Source organism: Solea senegalensis, linkage group LG17 (assembly GCF_019176455.1).
Source record: "Solea senegalensis isolate Sse05_10M linkage group LG17, IFAPA_SoseM_1, whole genome shotgun sequence".
Taxonomy (NCBI): Eukaryota; Metazoa; Chordata; class Actinopteri; order Pleuronectiformes; family Soleidae; genus Solea; species Solea senegalensis.
Genome location: NC_058037.1, coordinates 19,240,744 through 19,260,661, shown reverse-complemented (window position 1 = coordinate 19,260,661; position 19,918 = coordinate 19,240,744). Strand labels below are relative to the sequence as shown.

At 38.9% G+C, this 19,918-nt stretch overlaps 2 protein-coding genes and 1 long non-coding RNA gene across 6 annotated transcripts in view; 2 read left to right on the top strand and 1 right to left on the bottom strand.

Annotated features, from left to right (window-relative positions):
• Nucleotides 1-143: 143 nt before the first annotated feature.
• Nucleotides 144-7,647, top strand: LOC122784032 (solute carrier family 22 member 2-like). The gene is made up of 12 exons (XM_044049091.1): nt 144-684; nt 1,727-1,774; nt 1,874-1,977; nt 2,055-2,209; nt 3,070-3,238; nt 3,739-3,853; nt 3,949-4,049; nt 4,524-4,738; nt 5,335-5,443; nt 5,542-5,654; nt 6,833-6,932; nt 7,433-7,647. Exons 1-12 carry the CDS (start codon nt 328-330, stop codon nt 7,518-7,520), a joined length of 1,674 nt encoding a protein of 557 aa, XP_043905026.1. The 5' UTR covers nt 144-327; the 3' UTR covers nt 7,521-7,647.
• Nucleotides 7,644-16,032, bottom strand: plg (plasminogen). Its single transcript, XM_044049089.1, has 19 exons — nt 15,932-16,032; nt 14,838-14,973; nt 14,647-14,753; nt 13,614-13,728; nt 13,387-13,526; nt 12,979-13,099; nt 12,768-12,886; nt 12,281-12,443; nt 12,067-12,191; nt 11,703-11,862; nt 11,325-11,515; nt 11,085-11,233; nt 10,868-10,961; nt 10,059-10,173; nt 9,129-9,203; nt 8,871-9,011; nt 8,679-8,785; nt 8,329-8,474; nt 7,644-8,001 (listed from the first exon to the last, which is right to left on the bottom strand). The coding sequence occupies exons 1-19, from the start codon at nt 15,978-15,980 to the stop codon at nt 7,840-7,842; spliced, it is 2,415 nt and encodes an 804-aa protein (XP_043905024.1). The 5' UTR covers nt 15,981-16,032; the 3' UTR covers nt 7,644-7,839.
• The window catches only part of LOC122784034, a 26,105-nt gene continuing 16,345 nt past the window's right edge, over nt 10,159-19,918 (top strand). Inside the window, exons 1-4 of one of the 4 annotated variants that reach the window (XR_006362132.1) lie at nt 10,159-10,213; nt 11,334-11,543; nt 12,287-12,609; nt 19,185-19,279. This is a non-coding gene — a long non-coding RNA (uncharacterized LOC122784034). Of the gene's footprint in view, nt 10,214-11,333; nt 11,544-12,286; nt 12,610-19,184; nt 19,280-19,918 lie in introns of those variants that run through there. The other 3 variants (XR_006362130.1, XR_006362133.1, XR_006362131.1) reach the window with 3 other exon arrangements.

The window sequence follows — 19,918 nt, the reverse complement described above, 5'->3', positions numbered from 1 at the left end:
GACTGAAATTATGTGATCACACATTCATGGTCACACACTTAAACCAAGGCTATATAGTGTTTGTTTTAGCTCATGCTCAGTTCAGGTTCATTGACTAGTTACATAATTTGAGCTCTTCTCTCTTTGACTTCCCTGCAGCTTTAACTCTTTTTGTTTTTTGTGTGTGGATTTGAGCTCAAAGATCATCCTCGTTAGTGAGGTTAGTTTGAGCGGACTGTCTTCCTGAGATCATTCCTGCAGAGCGCCGCCGTTCTCCTGCAGCCTGTGATGTGCTGAACACAACACATCTGAAAGTTTCTGTGTAGCTTCTTGACCTCAGCCGCAGAGATGGTCTCCTTTGATGACCTCCTGGAGGAGGCCGGGGCTTTTGGCCGCTGTCAGAAGAGAATCTTCTCCCTGCTCTGTCTGCTGTCGCTGCCTTTCGCAGGTGTGTACGTGGGCATCGTCTTCCAGGGCTTCACCCCGGATCACTGGTGCCGGGACCCGGAGTTGGTGGAGATGAGGCAGGTGTGTGGCTGGAGTCTGGAGGACACTCGCAGGCTGATTCCTCTGGTGAACGGCTCTGGAGAGCCGGAGCAGCGGAGCAGCTGTGAGCAGTATGAGGTGGACTGGAACAGCACGACACTGACCTGTGACTCGCTCGCACAACTGGACCCCAGCGGAGTCCCAGTCTCCAAGTGCAAGGTCAGAGGTTTCTTAGATTTCTTTTTGTTTTGTTTTTTAACAGAAGAATTCAGTGAAAAACTTTCAGATGTTTCTCCAAAAGTAGCTGTGGAAACGGTTTCTGTCACCTGAGAAGTAAAAATTGATATTTCTTTAGATATAGGTCATAATTATTATGACCTATATCTAAATAAAGAGATATTCTCTCGGAACTGAGATACTTACTTATAAAGTCATATTAGTAGATATCTAGTAACTGAGTTTGTAAATAATCATTTTGAATATTTTGAGTGAGTAAGTCAGTAATAGTCAGAATTCTTTGATTTTTTCTCATATCTGAGATACTTACTCATAATTATGAGAAATTAAGTCATGATTAGTAGATATTAAGTCATAAGTCACTATGACTTACTATTTCATAATTATGAGATACTAAGTTCTCATTTGCCCTCATTGCACTTGCGGATGTGTTTATGTGGCCAAACCCCCGGGTTCTTCATCACATGGTTACATATTTACACTCTCTATGATTGAGTGCTAACCACTAAACCACCGTGTGGCCCACTGTAAGGTATTACACAGAAATAAAGGGAGCTAAAACATGAAATACTTCATTAACAGATAAATGCGAGTGTGACTTTGATGGAAAAAAGGAAAGAGTCTGAACTGGATTCTGATATTTTATCATGCTTTAAAAAAAAAAAAAAAATCTATGGACAGGTTTCTTTTTTTTTTGTATTTCTTTTCCTGTGACCGTGAAGTTACAAGAGCTCTTTCTTCAAACGCAATAAAAACTTTGATTGAGGGAAAAAAAAACTCATTACTGTGATAAAAAGTGGACGTTTCTTGTCCTTGTGAGCAGAGCAGCACTCATGGGCAGTGGTGCACACAGAGATTGAGGGGGTCAGGGGCAGGAATCAAAGGGAGGCACCACTTTGGTTTGCAGAGTGAAGGTTCATTTTTGACTCTTTTGAGAGCTTTTGGTCTAAAAATTGTTCCAAGATTAGATGTCTTTTGATTTCAGAGTTTCTTTTAAAAGTGCTGCTTTGTCCTCACATCTCAGGCCTCGTGGGAGTATCAGTATGAAGGGAGGAAGACCTTCGTCACCGAGGTAAGAGGACAAATCTGTTTCTTATTAACCTTCATCTTTACAAACATGAGGATGTCCCCCTTTTGTAGATGTGTTAAACCTCTGTCCTCTTGGTTCCAGTTTGACCTGGTGTGTGAGAAGAGTTGGTTGGTGGACATGTACCAGTCTGTGCTCAATGTAGGCTTCCTCGTTGGGAGCTTCGCCTTTGGCTACTTTGCAGACAGGTGAGGACAGACGCCGTCGGAGCTTCTCATTGGACGGTCAAACAGCGCCAGAAACAAACATGTCTTTTTTTGTGCAGGTTTGGCAGGAAGATCACGTTCCTCATGTCCAACATTCTGAACGCGATCTCGGGGCTGGGGCTGGCCTTGGCTCCAAACTACGTCACCGTCCTGGTGTTTAGGGCCATCTTTGGTTTTGGAGTGAAAGGAGGCTGGATGACCAACTATGTGCTGTGTAATTATCACACTCACAGTCACGACTTGGTTACATGAGCAGAATGTCCAGTTATGGAATGACCAAGTTATGGTTACACTTAAACCCTCACGCAACCTTAGCATCTTTTTATTGTTTTATTATTTTGTCTGTGTTAATGCATAAAACATTATATTTAGAATATGGATTGCAAAACAATGGTGTCACATATATAACATAATCTATATTTTGTACTCCTCAATCATTTTAAGCATCATTTCCCCCTTTGTTTAGCATAGATGTAATTCTCCTGTTTACCCATCAGGTTGCACTGCAAATGTCAAGTGAAGATGTATTCAGAAAATACTTAAACGTGTATTTATTTTATTGGACGTTTTTGGCACTCAATGTGCCGAGAGTGAGTAAATGACTCTACACGAAAAATGATAAAGCAAAAAATGAATTGCTGTTGGTAATTAGTGACATGTGCCAGGCAGCGTAATCCCTCCCAAGTTAATCTTATTATCATGTAGTATTTGGAAAATATTGCATAATGTGTGTGTCGTTGTTTTTTAATGTTAAAAATATATTTAAAAAATGTAAGCTTTAATGTTGCTTAGAAATACCAATCAATTAAAAGTGGAAAAAATATATGTACAGTTTATAATGATTTGAACATTTTTTATACTTAAATTGAAGAACGTTACTTTTTTAAGGTTTGGAACAAATATGATCAAATACAAGTTACGTTCTTCTCACAGCACATTTTCAGCTTTAGATTTGTGCGTTAACTTCATAATAATAATAATAATGATAATAATAACACATCACACTTATATAGCGCTTTTCTAGACACTCAAACTTTGATTAACTCTGCACTCGTGTGTCTTTGGTTTTGTCAGTGACGGAGATCGTGGGAGTGAAGCACAGAAGAACTGTGGGCATAATCTTCCAGATGTTCTTCAGCGTTGGCCTCCTCATCCTCCCTCCTCTTGCCTACTTCATCACCGACTGGCGCTGGTTCCAGGTTGCCATCGCCGCTCCAAACGTCCTCTTCCTGGCCTACTACTGGTCAGAAACTTTAAACTTGTTGGAAAGGATTTTTCAGAAGTCGTGTATCCATCCACACTGTAGATTTGGTTCATATTGGTGTTTTATTTGTGTTTTAAGTCGTTTTCCATTAATAATAATATTATAAACATAAATGAAGATCATGAGATTTACCTTGATCTCTGTGTTTTTCCTCAAATATTTTATACTGACCTGTTTTCTTCCATTCAGGATCCAGTTTTCCTTTGCTTTGCAAGTAAGTTAGCAAGCAAGATATATAGATATAGATATATAGATATATAGATAGATAGACAGATAGATAGACAGACAGACAGACAGACAGACAGACAGACAGACAGACAGATGCAACTACCATAGATAGCTAGCTAGCTAGATGACTAGTTAGCCAGCTAATGTAGATAGATAGAAATACCTTAAATTCAAGGTGCTCATGACCTTGAATTTATTAATTTTTTGCCATTGAGAGACAAAGTTCAGAGCTGGCGTGTTGGTTCTTTCAGGTTCATCCCAGAGTCTCCACGTTGGCTCCTTTCCCAGAACAATTCCGCCAAAGCTGAGGAGATCATCAGAGCCATGGCCGAGGAGAACAAGAAGAAACTCACCAGCAGCTTTGACGTAAATCGAGTCCACAGCTTTGTCTCTATCTTACCCGGGACCTGATGTCAGATCACGTCCTGGTTTCCTGACACATACATGATTTCTTCTTTCAGAATCTGGCGTGTGATGAAGGCGACTCTCCCTCTGCTTCTCTGCTGGATCTGGTCAGGACTCCAAAGATGAGGAAGCACACTTTCATTCTCATGTTCAACTGGTGAGACTGTGTTAAACATTTAGGACACATTTACTCAACTGTAAGAACATTTACTGATTTTGAAAGCAATATTTAATATTACAATATTCATAATAACAATACTATATAAAAACTCTAAGATGGGGGTCTCATAAACGCTAATTACAGGGGAATTATTATGCTGCAAAATTTAAAATCTGTCAAAATGGTAATAGTTGGAACTCAAAATTTCTGAGGTCTGGATCTCATCTCTGAAACTCAGAGCAACCTCACCATGCCCAACTTGGGATACTCCGAGGTACAACTAGTATTGCTAACGATGTCTACCACGAGGTACGTTTACGTGGGGGGTGACGTCACTTCCTGTTCCGAATGCAGCATTAATCCTGTTAACAGGGCCTCCTACAGTGTTTTTCTACCATGTTCATTCTGTGAAATGAAAGTGATCATATTAAATGCAGACATTGATGAATCTGTTGGAATCGTTGGTTGCAGGTTCACCAGCGCCGTGGTTTATCAGGGCCTCATCATGCGCGTGGGCATAACGGGAGGAAACGTCTACATTGACTTCCTCATCATGGCCCTGGTGGAGTTTCCCGCCGCCTTCCTCATCCTCTTCACCATCGAGCGGATCGGCCGACGCCTTCCCTTCGCCACCGCTAACATCGTTGCCGGAGCCTGCTGCCTCATCGCCGCCTTCATCCCCGACAGTGAGAAGCATCTGGATCTGGTTTATTTTCCAGGAGTAGAACGTTCCACTTACAGTACATTGATTCCTAAAAGTGTTGGGCTACAGCCTCCTGGTGGGCTGGGCAGTGAGAGAAGTTTAAAAGATACTTGCTACATTTTTGCTTTCATGTGGAATTTATAGATAATTATAGATAAGTGTATAATCACTTGTTTGTTTCTAGTAGCTTTAGAACAAGTCTTTTCTATGTACTTAAGCTAAGGGTCCAAAAAGGACAAAACCCAGTCAAACGCCTGTGTTTTGCATTTTGTAGCTTCATTTTAAAATGTCATCAAAGAAGAGCATCGTTGTATTTTCTACCATAGTTGTTGGGGAATGGGAGCGGTGAACAGGAGTTGTCCATTTGTTGCAGTTCTGCAGTTTCACCACTAGATGTCACTAATTCTTACAGAATTCTGAGTCAAGTTTTTGTTGGACCACCGATTTGTACATTTTTAAAGTGCCACGATATTCTTAAATTTGAGGATGACCGACTTAAAATAGTGAATTATGAATTCACTTGTCATTGTAAACCTTGTTAACAGTTACAGTTATTTTCTCTTTCTAAACCGTCCTCAGGTCTGTTCTGGTTTAAGACAGTAGTGGGATGCGTCGGGCGTCTGGGAATTACCATGGCCTTTGAGATGGTGGTGTTCGTCAACACCGAGCTCTACCCGACGTTTATCAGGTGAGGTCAAATTAGTTGAGTCTACGTTTTCAGTTTTCATTGATAGTTGATGCAAAACGCCTTTGTGAATGTGTGTGTGTGTGTGTGTGTGTGTGCAGGAACCTGGGCGTGTCCGTTTGTTCCACTATGTGCGACATCGGAGGAATCATCTCTCCGTTCCTGCTCTACAGACTCTCTGCCATCTGGCTGGAGTTGCCGCTCATCATCTTTGGTACATTTTCTAAACTGAATTCTGTATTCTGAATTCACTGGACAAAATTGTTGCTGCTTTTATGGAAGCAGATTTTAGTTGCCTAAAAATACAATAACATAAATAATTGTAGTCGTCCTTCTGAATTAATAAGATACTTTTCCCCCAAAAGAATAAATAACCCCTAACCCGAACCCTTTGCCGAATTTCTCCCCAAAATTCGGCAAATAAGTATTTTTTCCTCATAAATTTTTTCTAAAATATTTTCTCTCAAAAAACGTATTTAGTTGTTTTTTGAAATCAATGAATCAACTTTCCATAAAATAAAAATTGGCTCTTCTGAATTTAGTTAAACTAAATTTGGCTGTTTTTCTGAATTAAAACAATTTCTTTTAACCCTAAATTTATAGATTTAGTTCTGTTTTTCTGAATCAATGGGATACTTTTTTTATACAAAACAAAAATAAATATAATTAATTAGAAACATTTTCCTTAAAATTATTTTTTTGAGGAGTAAAGAAAAACCCATGAGATAATGTAGACAAACAACTTACTGATCCCAATGTTGGGATGTTGGTTGTTTTTCTGAATAAATTAGGTAAAATTTCCTTCAAAAAATGTTTTGCTCTGTTTTTATGAATCGATCAAAAATCTAAATTTTGCTGTTTTTTGCCTTAAATACATTTAGCTCTATTTTATCTTAAAATTAATGTTATGGTTGAATAATTGAGTTTATTACATCTACAAAGTACAACTATTTAATAAAAACTTCCCTTAAATCGAGCTCTCGAGAAGCAAATGAAAACATCTCTGGTCTTAATGTATTAATTATATTATATATATATATATATATGTATAGATGTATTATAATTAACTTGATCAATTCACAGCTGAATATAAAAAAAAAACATCTCATTAATTTAGAAAAAACATAGCTTTTGTATTAGTTAGAGGTGAACACATTACACCTCCAAATTTTTGAGTTAAAGACATCAATGTTTTTGTATGTATTGCAATTATTATTATTAGTATCATTATACAGTAGCTTACCGGGTACAGTAATTAAGATTTGTTTTGTTTGTTTGTTAGTTTTGCAGCGACTTTGACACTTTCAGTTCAGTTTAATTCAGTTGAAAAAGAAAACTATAGGAGTCTTTTTTCACGTCTCCATGTGTTGATTTGTCGCGTTTCGCTCGCAGGAGTCGTCGCGTTCATCGCTGGAGGTTTGGTTCTGCTGCTTCCTGAAACCAGAGGAGTTCCTCTTCCCGATACCATCGAGGACGTGGAGTTTCCTCACCGGTGAGACAGTTATCAAAAAACTATCATCATGTTTCTTTGTCTGTAAAATTTGGCTTTTCTCGATTTTCCTGCGTCATAGACGTTCCAGTAACTAAAATAAGTGAATAAATATGTTATGTTATTATGTTATTAAAATACTTTTATTGGTCAAATTTGCCAAAGTTATGTCACAAAAGTACATATAATTATTATTATTATTATTTATTCATTATTATTCATTATTTATTCAATGGTAGAATAAATATTTGTGTTTGTTTCTACAAAGTGAAAAAAAAATTCAACTTTTAAGTTGTTTGATGTTGAGTTAATATTATATGTTTGAATAAATTGAGCTTGTGTAAGTTATAGATTAAACAAAATAGTATGATAATGCATTGTGTAATATTCAAATTGAATGAGAAACAATGATTCTTTATTTTTAATCTCATTTATTAACTGTGTTTTTGTTCAAATTGACTTGTCAGTTTAATGGAAATTGAATATTTTTGTTTTGTTTCCAGGAAAAAGGAGAAAACTGTGGAAAACCAACAAGAGAAGGAAACTTTAAAATCAGACCTGACGAGCAACAAGGAAAATGCAAGTGTCTGATAGCCTGAATGTATGTGTGAACGTGTGAATATGAACGTATAGGTCGATTATGTTTATAACGAAATGCAATGATTTTTGCAAATGAGTAGGTTTTTTCAAAGATTTCTATAAATCTCCACTGTCCTCATTTCTTTTGTGTCCAGGTTTATTGACAGAAAACACACTTTTCACGTCCTGAAAGCACGACTTCCCTCTTTGTGCTTTTTTCACTGTCGCGACACAGAAAACACGCCATCTAACATCACGTGATACAAACATCCGCCGTCAGTCTGTCACTTTTAAAGCAAATTTTGAAAGGTTGAAAGGTTAATTTAATTGTTTAATTGGCAGCGATGGTTCGTTCGATCCAGTCGATAAACTTGGAGACTCGAGCGTAGACGCCGGGTCTCATGGCTTCAGCACAGCCGAGTCCCCACGACGTCACGCCCTGCACCACGTATCTGTTCTGAGCAACGCACACCAGAGGACCTCCACTGTCACCCTGCAGCAGCAGGAGGAGAGGAGGAAGAGAGACAGAAGGGAGAGGAAGAGAAGGAGGAGAAATAGATTGCAGAACAGGAGGAGCAGGAGGAAGAAGTAGAGGAGGAGGGAGAGGGAAAAAAAGAAGAAGAGGAGGAAACAGGACAAAAAAGAGGAAACAATACAGAAAACAAAGAAGAGGAAGAAAAGAGAGATGATGAATAATAATAACATACATTTAAAAGCACAGATTCATTCTCTGGACAAATAAAGTCGCTCATTTACATGAGCAGTTTAGAACAGTTTATAAAAGAAGAGATTATTATTTTAAATGTTTAAATGTTTGTACCTGGCAGCTGTCAGTTCCTCCCTCGATGTTTCCTGCACACATCTCATGATCTTTGACTCGACCGTTCAGATATGACGGACGGTTGCAGATTTTGTTCTCGATCACCGGGAAACCGGTTTCCTTCAGGATTCCGTCGCCTCCGGTTCCTGCAACACACACACAATCAGTAAAAAACAAGAGACTTAAGGAGGTTGTGTAAAAATTCATCAAACTGTCAATAGAAAAACCACAAGTTTTACGACTATGAAACACTTATTTTGAAGAAGTGAGGACTAATCCGGAAGGTCCTCACTATTCACATGTAAAAGCGCGGCCCCCACAAGTATACAAGCACAAGAACACGCGTGTACCTTCAGTTTCACCCCATCCAGTGACGTAGCACTCTGTTCCACTGGGAACGACAAAGTTCTTCTGTGGCAGACAAGCAGGCAGGACTTTGTCATTGATCAGCGCAGGACTGAAACACACAGAGAGAAACATTATAATCAATATATCAGCAATATCAGCACTGGTTCCAGGTCGATGAACCGTCCACTTCTCACCGCTCCAGTTTAAGCAGAGCGATGTCGGCTCGGTTCAGTCCCAGCACAATTTTCTCCAGTCCTCTCTCCTGCTTAGACCGTTCGGTAGCTCTTTCTGTGTGAATGCCCAGGAGAATCCGGTAGGCCGAAGGCCGCGGGGACCTACGTCACATTTGTAAAATGACAACATAAACACACCGGTTACACACTGGGACGGTGGTGGTTTAGTCAGCGCTGAGATGCCTTTTTTATTTTTTAGTAGCAGAAGTTTGACCTGACCTCTCCATGCAGTGAGCAGCAGTGAGAACCCACTGAGGGTGGATCAGAGTTCCTCCACAGAAATGGATTCCTGCGCTAAAAGAAACAAATACAACATGTATACATTTATCTGCGCCACATAGACGCAAAAGTAGAGATAACACAACTGCTTTAATGTCAGATAAGATGTTTTAAAAGTAAAGACATAAGAATACACATATGGCTAGTTAGCTAGCTAGCATAGATTGACAGCTAGAAGGTTAGTTATCAACTAGCATAGATAGATGGCTAGTTAGCCAGCTAATGTAGACGATGATGTAAGATAGATAGATCGATTATTCAAAACTGGAAAAATGTGTATGCTAGTTTAATTAGTGTAAAATAGCTTGAATCATGCTTTTGCTGGATTATCATTGTAACTGGAGTAAAGTGGTCTTTTCACTGTGCTTTGGTAAGAATGGTGCATGTTAACCATTCATAATAAAAGGGTCAAATGTGCTCTCATTCCGTTCACTTTGTATGAACAATATATCAATTTTGATGCTTTATAATCTGAATACAAAACATCCATTACCAACATACTGGCTATTTCCTTATCAGGTCACAGAGGTAAACAACAATTTCAATGAAAGATAAATAAAAAAGCAAGAAGGTCTTTTGTTAACATGTGAGGATATTTTCAGATTCACACTTCAAACCATTTGCATGTAAACAAATATTGCATCCGCTCAATCATAAAAAAGGATTTCTAGGTATCCATCATTTGTCCATGTTTGTTGTTTCCTTAAGCCACCCTGACTTGGGAAACAGGTTAAAACATTTTTTTTTTTTTTAAATATCACAAAACCTAAGTTTTGCCTATTTCCACTTCTTGTAAAAAATATCTTCTTGTACAACTTTGACCTTTAAATCCCATTTCACAAACTCATACTTTTGTATAGGTGGACTCACCTGGTGCGGAGGCTAATCTGCCACGGCCACGAGTGAGGTTTAGACACGCAGCCTCCGACAATACGACCAAAACAGCGCTTCGGTTTGTTCACCGGCATCCCACAGCTCAGTCCAGCTACAGAGAAAGAAGTTGGGATTGGTTTTGTTTAATAAAGGTGAATCTTTTATATTGAAGGGACTGGTCACATACAAGGGTTTTTGACACATTATCCACTCTTGAGTATATGATATCTTCACTTATCAAGTTTGTAAACCATTCTCCCACACCAAAGTCCAAAGAGAAAACTAGTGATTTTAGCTCACAGGGACACAGGAGCTGCTGGTCTACTGCTGGTTGGTTTGTGTCACCGAGGTTAATCTGAGCAAAGGATTTCTCTATAGACTTTGGTGCAGAGTAAGCAGAGTATACGTGTTATTTTCTAGACCAGTTTCTCTCTTTGGTCCCTGCTGGCAGCCATCTTATTGGTGTGCGGGTCCCAGGCTACTTGACGGAACTATGTCTTTAAGCATGAGAAAATTATACTGATGGCTATACAGTCACAGCTCATTAATTTTCTATTGGTGCAAATTTCTACCTCTGAGGATTGTGAACCAACTGAACCATCCAGTACCCCTTCAATATGTGCCTGTTTTTGTTTTTCCTCGTATTTCTTATCCAAGCAACTTCAAAGTCAGCAATGCACACCCTGGTGTACTTAATAAGTCTTCTTCCAAGTTTAAAGCCTGTCATATGAAGCGTATGAATCTGTAGATCATAGATATAGTATATAGAAACTGTACAAAGCGACCATTAAATAGTGTTCACGTACCACAGTCAGTGATCTGACAGTAATCCCACTTCTTGTTCCTGTCAGTGGTGTAGCACCAAGGTCCGTTCACGTCGCCATCAGGGTTTCTACAGCTCTGACAGACACAAATTATGAAGTACTGTCACGTCTTTGAACACGGTTTTTATTAAAAAAAACAAAACCAAAACTAAACTGCAGTGGAATCAAGTCAAAGTTGTCGCCACAGAAAATCACTTACATTACCCTCCAGGCCCTTGATGGGATGGCTCTGTGGGGTGAAGCTGTTATGTTGATGAGGACTTTGAGAACTCCAGGCCTGGCAAGTCACACCCGAAATGGTGATGGAGGTTGGGCCACGGTATGTATCTCCATTGCCAACCTTGCAGTCTGTCAAATAAAAAAAATGAGTGGATGTTGGATTGACTTGACAACAAGTGATCTCTTGATCTGATCAGCACAGTTTTAAAAGTTGGTTCACCTTTTGCAGGTGGTGTCTGTGTGACGGTGGATGGGCCTTGGGGTATGGAAGGATTTGTCAGTGTTACTCCTGAAGACCCAGTGGAACATTTCTCCAAATTGCAGTACTCCCAGCGGACAGAGGGATCAGTGGTGTAGCACCAGGGAGCTCGGTCATCGTCAGGGTTCCTGCACAGATTCCTTTTGAGGTCCCTGTCGAAAGAGGAAATGGGGAAAGCAGGTATAAAGAACATATATATATTTTTGTCACAGATATGAGCTAAAAAAGATGTTCTCGTCATTTATAAGAACAGAGTTACCACCAGGGGGCAGGATTTGCACCTGGCTTTGAATTTACTGTATTATAATGTAAAAATGGCCAACAACAATTGATGCCTACGCATTTGGGTAGTTCTGTGGAGTCTTTGTGTGTCTGTGAGGAGTCATTAAGCCCCACATCTGACATTTCTTCCCGCTGATGGTCTCTGATGTGATGCCACGGTAACTTGATCCATTGTCCTTGTAACAGTCTTCCTCCTCTGGGGGGATCACTGGGTCATCTGCAGCAAGAGACAAGGACACAGTTTGAGCCACACATGTAGTAACGTTCAGCCTACGTCATACATTCTACGTCCACATGTCTATAGGGGTCCATGTCCATGGCTGTACGTATGGACCCTTTTGGGGTCCAGTTGGTGGCATTCTCTTGTTTTTGTCAAAAGAGACAATTTAGAAGATGGTAACTATGGTATTGTTTATTGCACCTGGTCTGGCTTCATCCCCGCAACTGGGCACCGTGCAGTACTCCCAGCGAGTGTCAGGGTCAGTGGTGTAACACCAGGGCTTCCTCTCGTTGTCTGGGTTACGGCAGTGGTTGTTTTCCAGGCCTCTGACAAACAATGAAAAAGACAAACAGAGATAGAGCCAAACTGCTTTTGCTTGTGTTGTTCATGTTTGTTCTGTTTTTTGTTCTCTTACTTGCAGGGGTAGTTCTCTGGGCTGCGGTTGTGTTTGTGAGGCACCTGAACCGACCAGCTCTGGCAGGTTTTGCCAGACTCTGTGACAGCAACCGTACCTCGGTACGAGCTGCCTTCACCTGAGGCGCAAGTCAACTCTGGATCAATGGTGGGAGGCTCGGATGCTGAGGACGGATGAGAAAATGTTTCAGCTGGTGAACTCAACATCTTACCTACATTTTCCTCTGGTAATTTTGAATCTCAATCAATCTTAACTTTGTGTTTGTATCTGGTTGAATGATCCTGTAGCAGGAGGGAGTTACATATCATGGCATCAAGGTGTTTCAGCAGGTACGTACGTGTTGCAGTCACACACACCCATTTAAGTTATTTAGGGAATCAAAACATTCACAACAGAATTCCAGTATATTATGTCTGCCTCCTGGACCACAGAAATATGAAATCTACTTTGCATTAGCACGTGATCATATTGAAATAGCGGGACTTACTGCAGCGTGGAATGGAGCAGAAGTCCCATCGTTTGGACGGACTGGTGGTGAAGCACCAAGGTCGGGGGTCTCCATCAGGGTTTCTGCAGTAGTTCTCTTCAAGGAACTTTTCTGGGAGACTAGAGGAAGCAATGTAGTGTACTGACTCATTTAGCTTTAGATCAGTGTCCTTAACATTTTAAATCCTTGTTGATTTATGTAATCGTCTTACGCGCTGGGGATGTAGCCATGGTTGTTAGGTGTCTGTGAGTCCCATCGTTGGCAGGTGTAGCCATTTTCAGTAGTAGATGTTTTTCCCCTGTAGTTCTCACCACTGCAGTGAATACAATCATCTGTAAAAGAAACACACACACAGACATTACACTGTCATTTACGAAAATAATCATTGTTGGAAGAGGACAGAGTAATACACGCACCTTGAGGATAGCACAATTTAACAGCTGTCTATATAAAGATTTAACATTGCTTGATAAGTTTTAGCTTTATGATGTCTGTGGTGTGTCCTACAGAGTTCCTACTACAGCTACCACAGCTTCAGGTTGCTACTTAAAACGTTCAGCAAAACCTTTGCTTAAATTTGAGCCCTGGCATGAGCAGTATCGTTCTGAAAATGTCTCACCAGCACAGCTGGGCACGTTACAGTGCTCCCAGCGGGTGCTGCTATCAGTGGTGTAACACCAGGGACCGCCACCATCACCATCAGGGTTTCTGCAGAAGTTAGAGTCCAGGTCTGCTTTGGGATGAGACTGTGGTGTGAAACTGCAAGACACAATTGAGAAAAATTATATTAAAAATTCTAAATGGACCTTTTTAGGACATAAAACAAGGTATTGTGAGAATACGTACTTTGGCTTATGGGGATATTTTGCTTCCCATCGCTGACATTTCTTTCCTGATTTTGTTTTGGACTTTGTTCCTCTGTAATCTGTTCCTATTCCTTTTACACACTCCAGGAGGTAATCTAGAAATAAACAAATTAATCAGCACTGCATGTTTGTTGGTAGAATCCTTGTTGACCAGTGGTATAAGTCTACATGATACGCAGGTATAGGCCTTTTACCCATGGTCTATGGTCATAACACATCACTCATGACCATGAGGCTAGAAATTGTCATTGGTCGGTAGACTGATAGATTTTGGCCTCTATTTTCGTCACAGTGCAGCAGAATAAACACAATACTGTTCTGGTGGCCCTGATTTTCCTGCCAATCTCACGCACCATTGTTCCCTCACTCGTGAAAAAACCCCAGAGATACATAGGTAGTTTTCAGTAAGTAGTAGATGAGAAAAACAATGAACAAGAAGTGAAGACCTATGTTTGTAGGCGGACTAGAGTTCACGTCTTTGGTGTGCATCAGAGTTCGGTTGTGCATTCACACCTCCCCAAAGGAACCAGACTTTCTGAGCAAACAAACTATTGTTTCGGTTAATTAAGGACTGGTGTGAATGCACCCTTTGAGTCTTTCACTTGGGGGTACGGACTCATTCGCCACCTGGAGTAGGATATCCATCGGTTTCTTACTGAGAACCATGGCCTCCAATTTAAAGGTGCCAATTCATGGTATTTTGGGGAATGACATTAAACTCATTACACTAGTCCACTGTATAATGAGCGTATACAGTACAACATTATCGGTTGATCAAAATTTATCAGAGAATTCCCTGATGCCACTGTTGTTGTCTGTGGGACAGTTGTGTTTGACTTATTGTCCCTCTTCACAGTGTTTGCAGACACAGTCCAAACACCACCGATCATGCAAATCGGCTAAACATTAACCACAGAGCAATGAAAAGAAATACACATACTGTATGTAGAGGCTTTCAGTCAGCATCAAAACAGAAAAGCCCAAAAAAAAGAAAAATGCCAAAAGGGACTTGCCTTGTTTTTCATATAAAGCTGCACTCGTTCTCCGCAGTAAGAGCTCTGTTTTCGAGTTATCTGATATTGTCCAGCATTCTTGATCCTTTTCAATATACACGAAAGACCTGTGGGAAGTTCACACGCAGGAATTAGTTGGGTTTGGGAGGTAGATGTTAAACTGAGATGTCAACACTTGTGCGTGGACTCACTTGCACATGAAAGTTGTTTCCGCGTTACATTTGTCAGCGCATTCAGTCGCACTGTTCACCGTGTGCTGTCGCCTGTTCAACGAGGTGATCCACGCCCCTTCTGTTTTGTGGAAGCCGCTCACCTCGGAACAACTCACTAGAATCAAGGAGGGAAAAGATATAGTCAAATAAGCGTATGATTAGAATGATATATATGTATAACATGTATATTTCTGTAAAGGTACAAAGGTCTTTTTGCCTTTTCATACAGAATTCTATGCTAGCCATTTATTTGTTTGTGTTATTTATTTTCACTATATGTCGGTTGATTTCCCTCGCATCATTATAAATTAGGTTATAATAGGCTTTAATAAATCTATAAATTTTGCACAACAGCACAGGCTTATTTATTTATTTAGCTAGCTATTTGTGAGTCATAATGTACACAAATAGGAATTGAGTAACCATGAAAAATGGTGCCAACTAATTCATGTTCATCATATGCCAGGAAATGTCAGAACTGTCTATATATGTTATTTACATTTGGTGACTAATGGTTTGATTACGCTGGACTACGGCTGTTCATATCAGCACAGAAATGGCTAAAAAATATATAACATAACTTGAACATTTTGGATCACAGATGGTTTTATAAAGTTTTGACATGTTTTTTCATTATTGTTGAGTCAAGTGAAGTCATATATGCAAAACAAACAGAAAACCCTATGGGATCTCTGATTGACCCCTGGGGTACACCATCACTGTTATATTCAGATTAAAATGCAGCAGAACATTCTTCTAAGAAGCATTACTATTAGTATAAATAATTTAGCTTCAAACCCTCCACTGTGATTATATACACCTCAAATTTGACAACAAATAACTTTAAGAAATTACTGTAAGAAGCAAATTTAAAATAACTTAAATAATAAATACCGCGATTAAATGTAGCATTACATGATATTTTATTAAATTAAATCTATTTTTTTTACTCGTATCTATGAGAGTAAAAGCAACTTTAAAACATTTTAGTGCATGCAGACTTGTTTCATCATGAATTTTTAAAAAATATACATTTTATGGTATTGATATAATTACCGTCCATTATTTCTTACCAGTGTAGATCAGGGCTCCCAGGAAAAAAGCTGCTTTACACAGGTCCATGGTGAGACCCCTACTCTAGCAGCTCATAATAGAATGAGTCAATGTGGTCCCTCCTGATCTATTATTGCGAACTTTGGGTGCATTGAGAAGACAAATAGCACCGGCTGAGACATTAGTCAATCATTGGCTGGACAAGGACGGCGAAAGAGCAACAGGTCAAAATCCTTGTTTCTGGGACACAAAGTGTTACTTTGCAACATCACAGTGCGTCAGTTTTTCGGTTTCTTAAATAAAGGGGCAGATGAAACACGATGAGGTTGATCTATCCATCTATCCATCTATCTATCTATCTATCTATCCATCTATCTATCTATCTATCTATCTATCTATCTATCTATCTATCTTGTTTTCTCTCTTTTTCTTTATTTCTTGCTAACTTACTAGCTTACACAAAATGAGCAATCTATCTCTCTTGAGCTAGCTAGCTTACATTAATTAGACAAGCGAACACATTTTTCCAGTTTTGAATTACCTACCTACCTACCTGCAATTACATGCAGTAGCTTTAGTTCTAGGGAAAACATTTTTTCTAGTATTTGGTCATTGTTACAAAGAGGAATTAACGCAATATTAGTGATTAGGTTAAAGACGTAGGGATTAAACAATGTACACATGATAAGACAGACGTCCAGATATTGAACGAAATAAAGCCACCCTCAGTCTAGATCAAATTTGATCAATCAATGGAGTTAATCTTCAGCCAACGAGAGGGGACACAAGTCCCCCAACGGCAAACACAGGATTACAAAACAGTCTACTTTAGACCATCCAGAGGCAGATGACTACACACCACTAACACTGACTGTACTTTTTACCGAAGGAATGTCTGACATGAGGTTTTTATTTGCGATTAGAGACAACAAACTGATACGAAATGCTCCGTTGAATGCACCGTTCCCTTATTTCCCCATTTTTAGGTGTGATGCATAAAACCATTGTTTATGTTACAGAAAAGCGAAATAACATTTACTCATAGAGTGGATAATAGAGAGAACACGAACATTGTTTATTAAATTATTGGGATCAGTGAAACTTAAAATGTGTGTAAAGTGATAAAGAAGTATCTCCTCTGAAAAATGTGTTACTAACCACGTTACCAAATTTGAGTGTTTAAAAATGAGGTTTAAGATCATGTAAAATTAGCAAATGTATCTGCTCAATCTGATTAAAACAACAACAAAAACTGAACAGATGAGTTAAGCAATTGACAATTTACATTTAACAAAGCTATTACTCTATTGACACTTCACCGAAGGCACCATGATGAATTGTAGTATGTGAAGTGGTCCTCTTGAATTCGACCTCCTCTTTGTTGCTGATTGGCAGGTTTTTACTTCTGAAGTGTCTTTAAACTCAGATTCACACATTTTACTGAATGAAAAATCCTTCAAATACAGTTTCTACAGACTCTTCAGCTTTAATAAGATCTCGACATAATAATTCTAACCTCATAATTTCCCTTTTTAACAAAAAAACGATGTATTTTTTTGAAAATAAATGTCCAAATTACCAATTTATTTTCGACAGAGAGAACAGCTGCATTGGTTGTGGTTTGTTCAGTAAGTTGACGGTCAGTCTCATCCATCATTCAATTATAAAATGTCTCTTTCTCCTTAAAAAGGGAAGAAAGGCAGCTTTTTGTAGCTTCATCACTCAAGGTTTCATGTCATTTTTCTTTGTGGTGGATTTTTCCTCCCCGAAACATACTGTATATCACAGTTCAGTATCACAGCCCGTTGTGTTCATACCAAGTTTTGGGGATTAAATCAGTATCAAATTTATTATAAGTACAATTTCATATCTGTATCATAAATATGATTATGTATTATTATTTCAAAATTATGATTTAGCATCTCAAATATATGACTTAATATCTCTAAATTATGACTAAGTATACCATAATTGTGACTTAGCATCTGATCATCATGGACTTAGTATCTTGTAATTATTAGTCACATTATTATCTGCTTCAGTTTGGGAACGAGACCCGGGCCATTTCATCACTTTGACACTTTGATTAATCCTCACAAATGTATCGTGGTCATTTTGTATTATGTTGAATTAAAACTTTATTTAGTGACTTTTCATCGTTGCGCCTTTGTGTGTTTTCAATTACAGCCACGTTGGACAGAAGGTCTGGGACAGACGGACACAGAAGACGGCATTTTTTCCTTTGATTACTAAAGCGACTTGTCCTTGACTGGACTATTGTGCCGCACTGACGTTTGGAAGAATGTGTGATTACAACACACGGGGACATATTTTTAACTCGGTTTATCTTAAAGGCGTCCCGACACTTAATATCAAGTTATTTCTCTGTATTTCTTTTATTAATATTCCATTTTGCATCATAAACATGTTTATATTGTGAATTATTTATCAAAACAAACACTTTTATTTTGAAATTTGTGTGAAATCATAAAATCATCGTTTTCAAAATGTTTGACTTCATGTCTTACTTCACTGGCCCCCTACTGGACCAAACTGGACACTCAGTGGCCCCCGAGGTCATTTGAGTTTGACCCCCCTGTTTTAAAGGGATAGTTTAGGGTTTTTGTTCTTGTGCGAGACATGACTGTGGCATCATTTTCTGGGATAACATGGAGAAACAAAAAAGAAGAAACAAAAGAGGTATTAGCAGGACCGGCCCAAGCCTTTATGGGGCCCTAAGATGAATTCAATCCGGGGGGCCCCCCTCCCACCACCTCAGTGTAGCCAGTGCTTGACTATTATTGATACCAATATAACACTTTAAATTGTGTTAATTCTAGTCATGTTATTTACACCCAACAAGCGGCTGCAGTGTTTCTTTTTAACCTTAAGAGGGCAGTAAAATCACAAAAGTGGCCTAGTATTAATTTGGACTTTTGTGTTCCAAGTGTGATGATACTGAACTTTAATTCAACATGTAATTCAGTTTCAAAGGACTTAGTAATACTTAGACCAGATCTTTAAATACAAAATAAAACCAAATAACTTAAGCTCAATGCTATTTAGATATTTAAATATGTCTCGATTTCTTCAACATGTTAAAATGTTTTTTGGGGGCCCGTGGTTATCAGGGGGGCCCCAAACAGCCACTTAGATCCCTTATGTGTTGCTCTGGCTCTGGGTTTTAACTACTTAAGTAAAGTTTCACAAAGATCTACACTTTCACATTTCCGGCTGCCATATCTTATATTTTTCTGCTTCTTTCTCCCACAGATTTAAAAGTTGCAAGCAGCTCACTCTCCGTACACCAAAGTCCATGGAGCAAACCAGCGATTTTACATCACAGCTTACAAGAGTTGCCTCCGCTGGTGAGTGCCCACTTGTTATTTTGTTTATTTTGACACGTCAAAAGCCTTCGTTCAACAACTTAGCACTCGACAGAAGAAGTAGCAGCTCCTGTGTTTCTTGGAGCTTTAAAAACACCATTTTTTTCCCCCGTGGAGTTTGGTGTAGGAGACTGACTGAATGATTCACCAAGCAACACAAACTTAAATAAAACATTATAAAACAAGACTGGGATTAAAACACTCCAGGCTCCACTTATCAACACTTGATAGATAACTGAGGCACACATACAAATATGTTAAGAAGTCCCATGTTATTTTAGTAAAATAAAGTTAAATCATCTACATTTTATTCTTATTTCATTAATAACTTCACAGCCTTTGGTTTAATAAACTTATATTGTGAGCTTTTATGCCTCTTTGACTGATTATTATTGAATTTGTAGTTTAATCTAGTCTATTATTCACACACATATAGATGTATGCGTATTTATTCACAGTTTTACATACATGTGTGCAGTCTGTGTCCAAAAGAAACACCGCCAACTGCCTCAAGAGGTCACCAAAGCAAAGCTATTTCATTCTTTTAAGACTGAAAAAAAGTCTTCAAAGAAAAAGACAATGAGAAAATGAGTGTGTGTGTACATGTGTATGCATGTTATG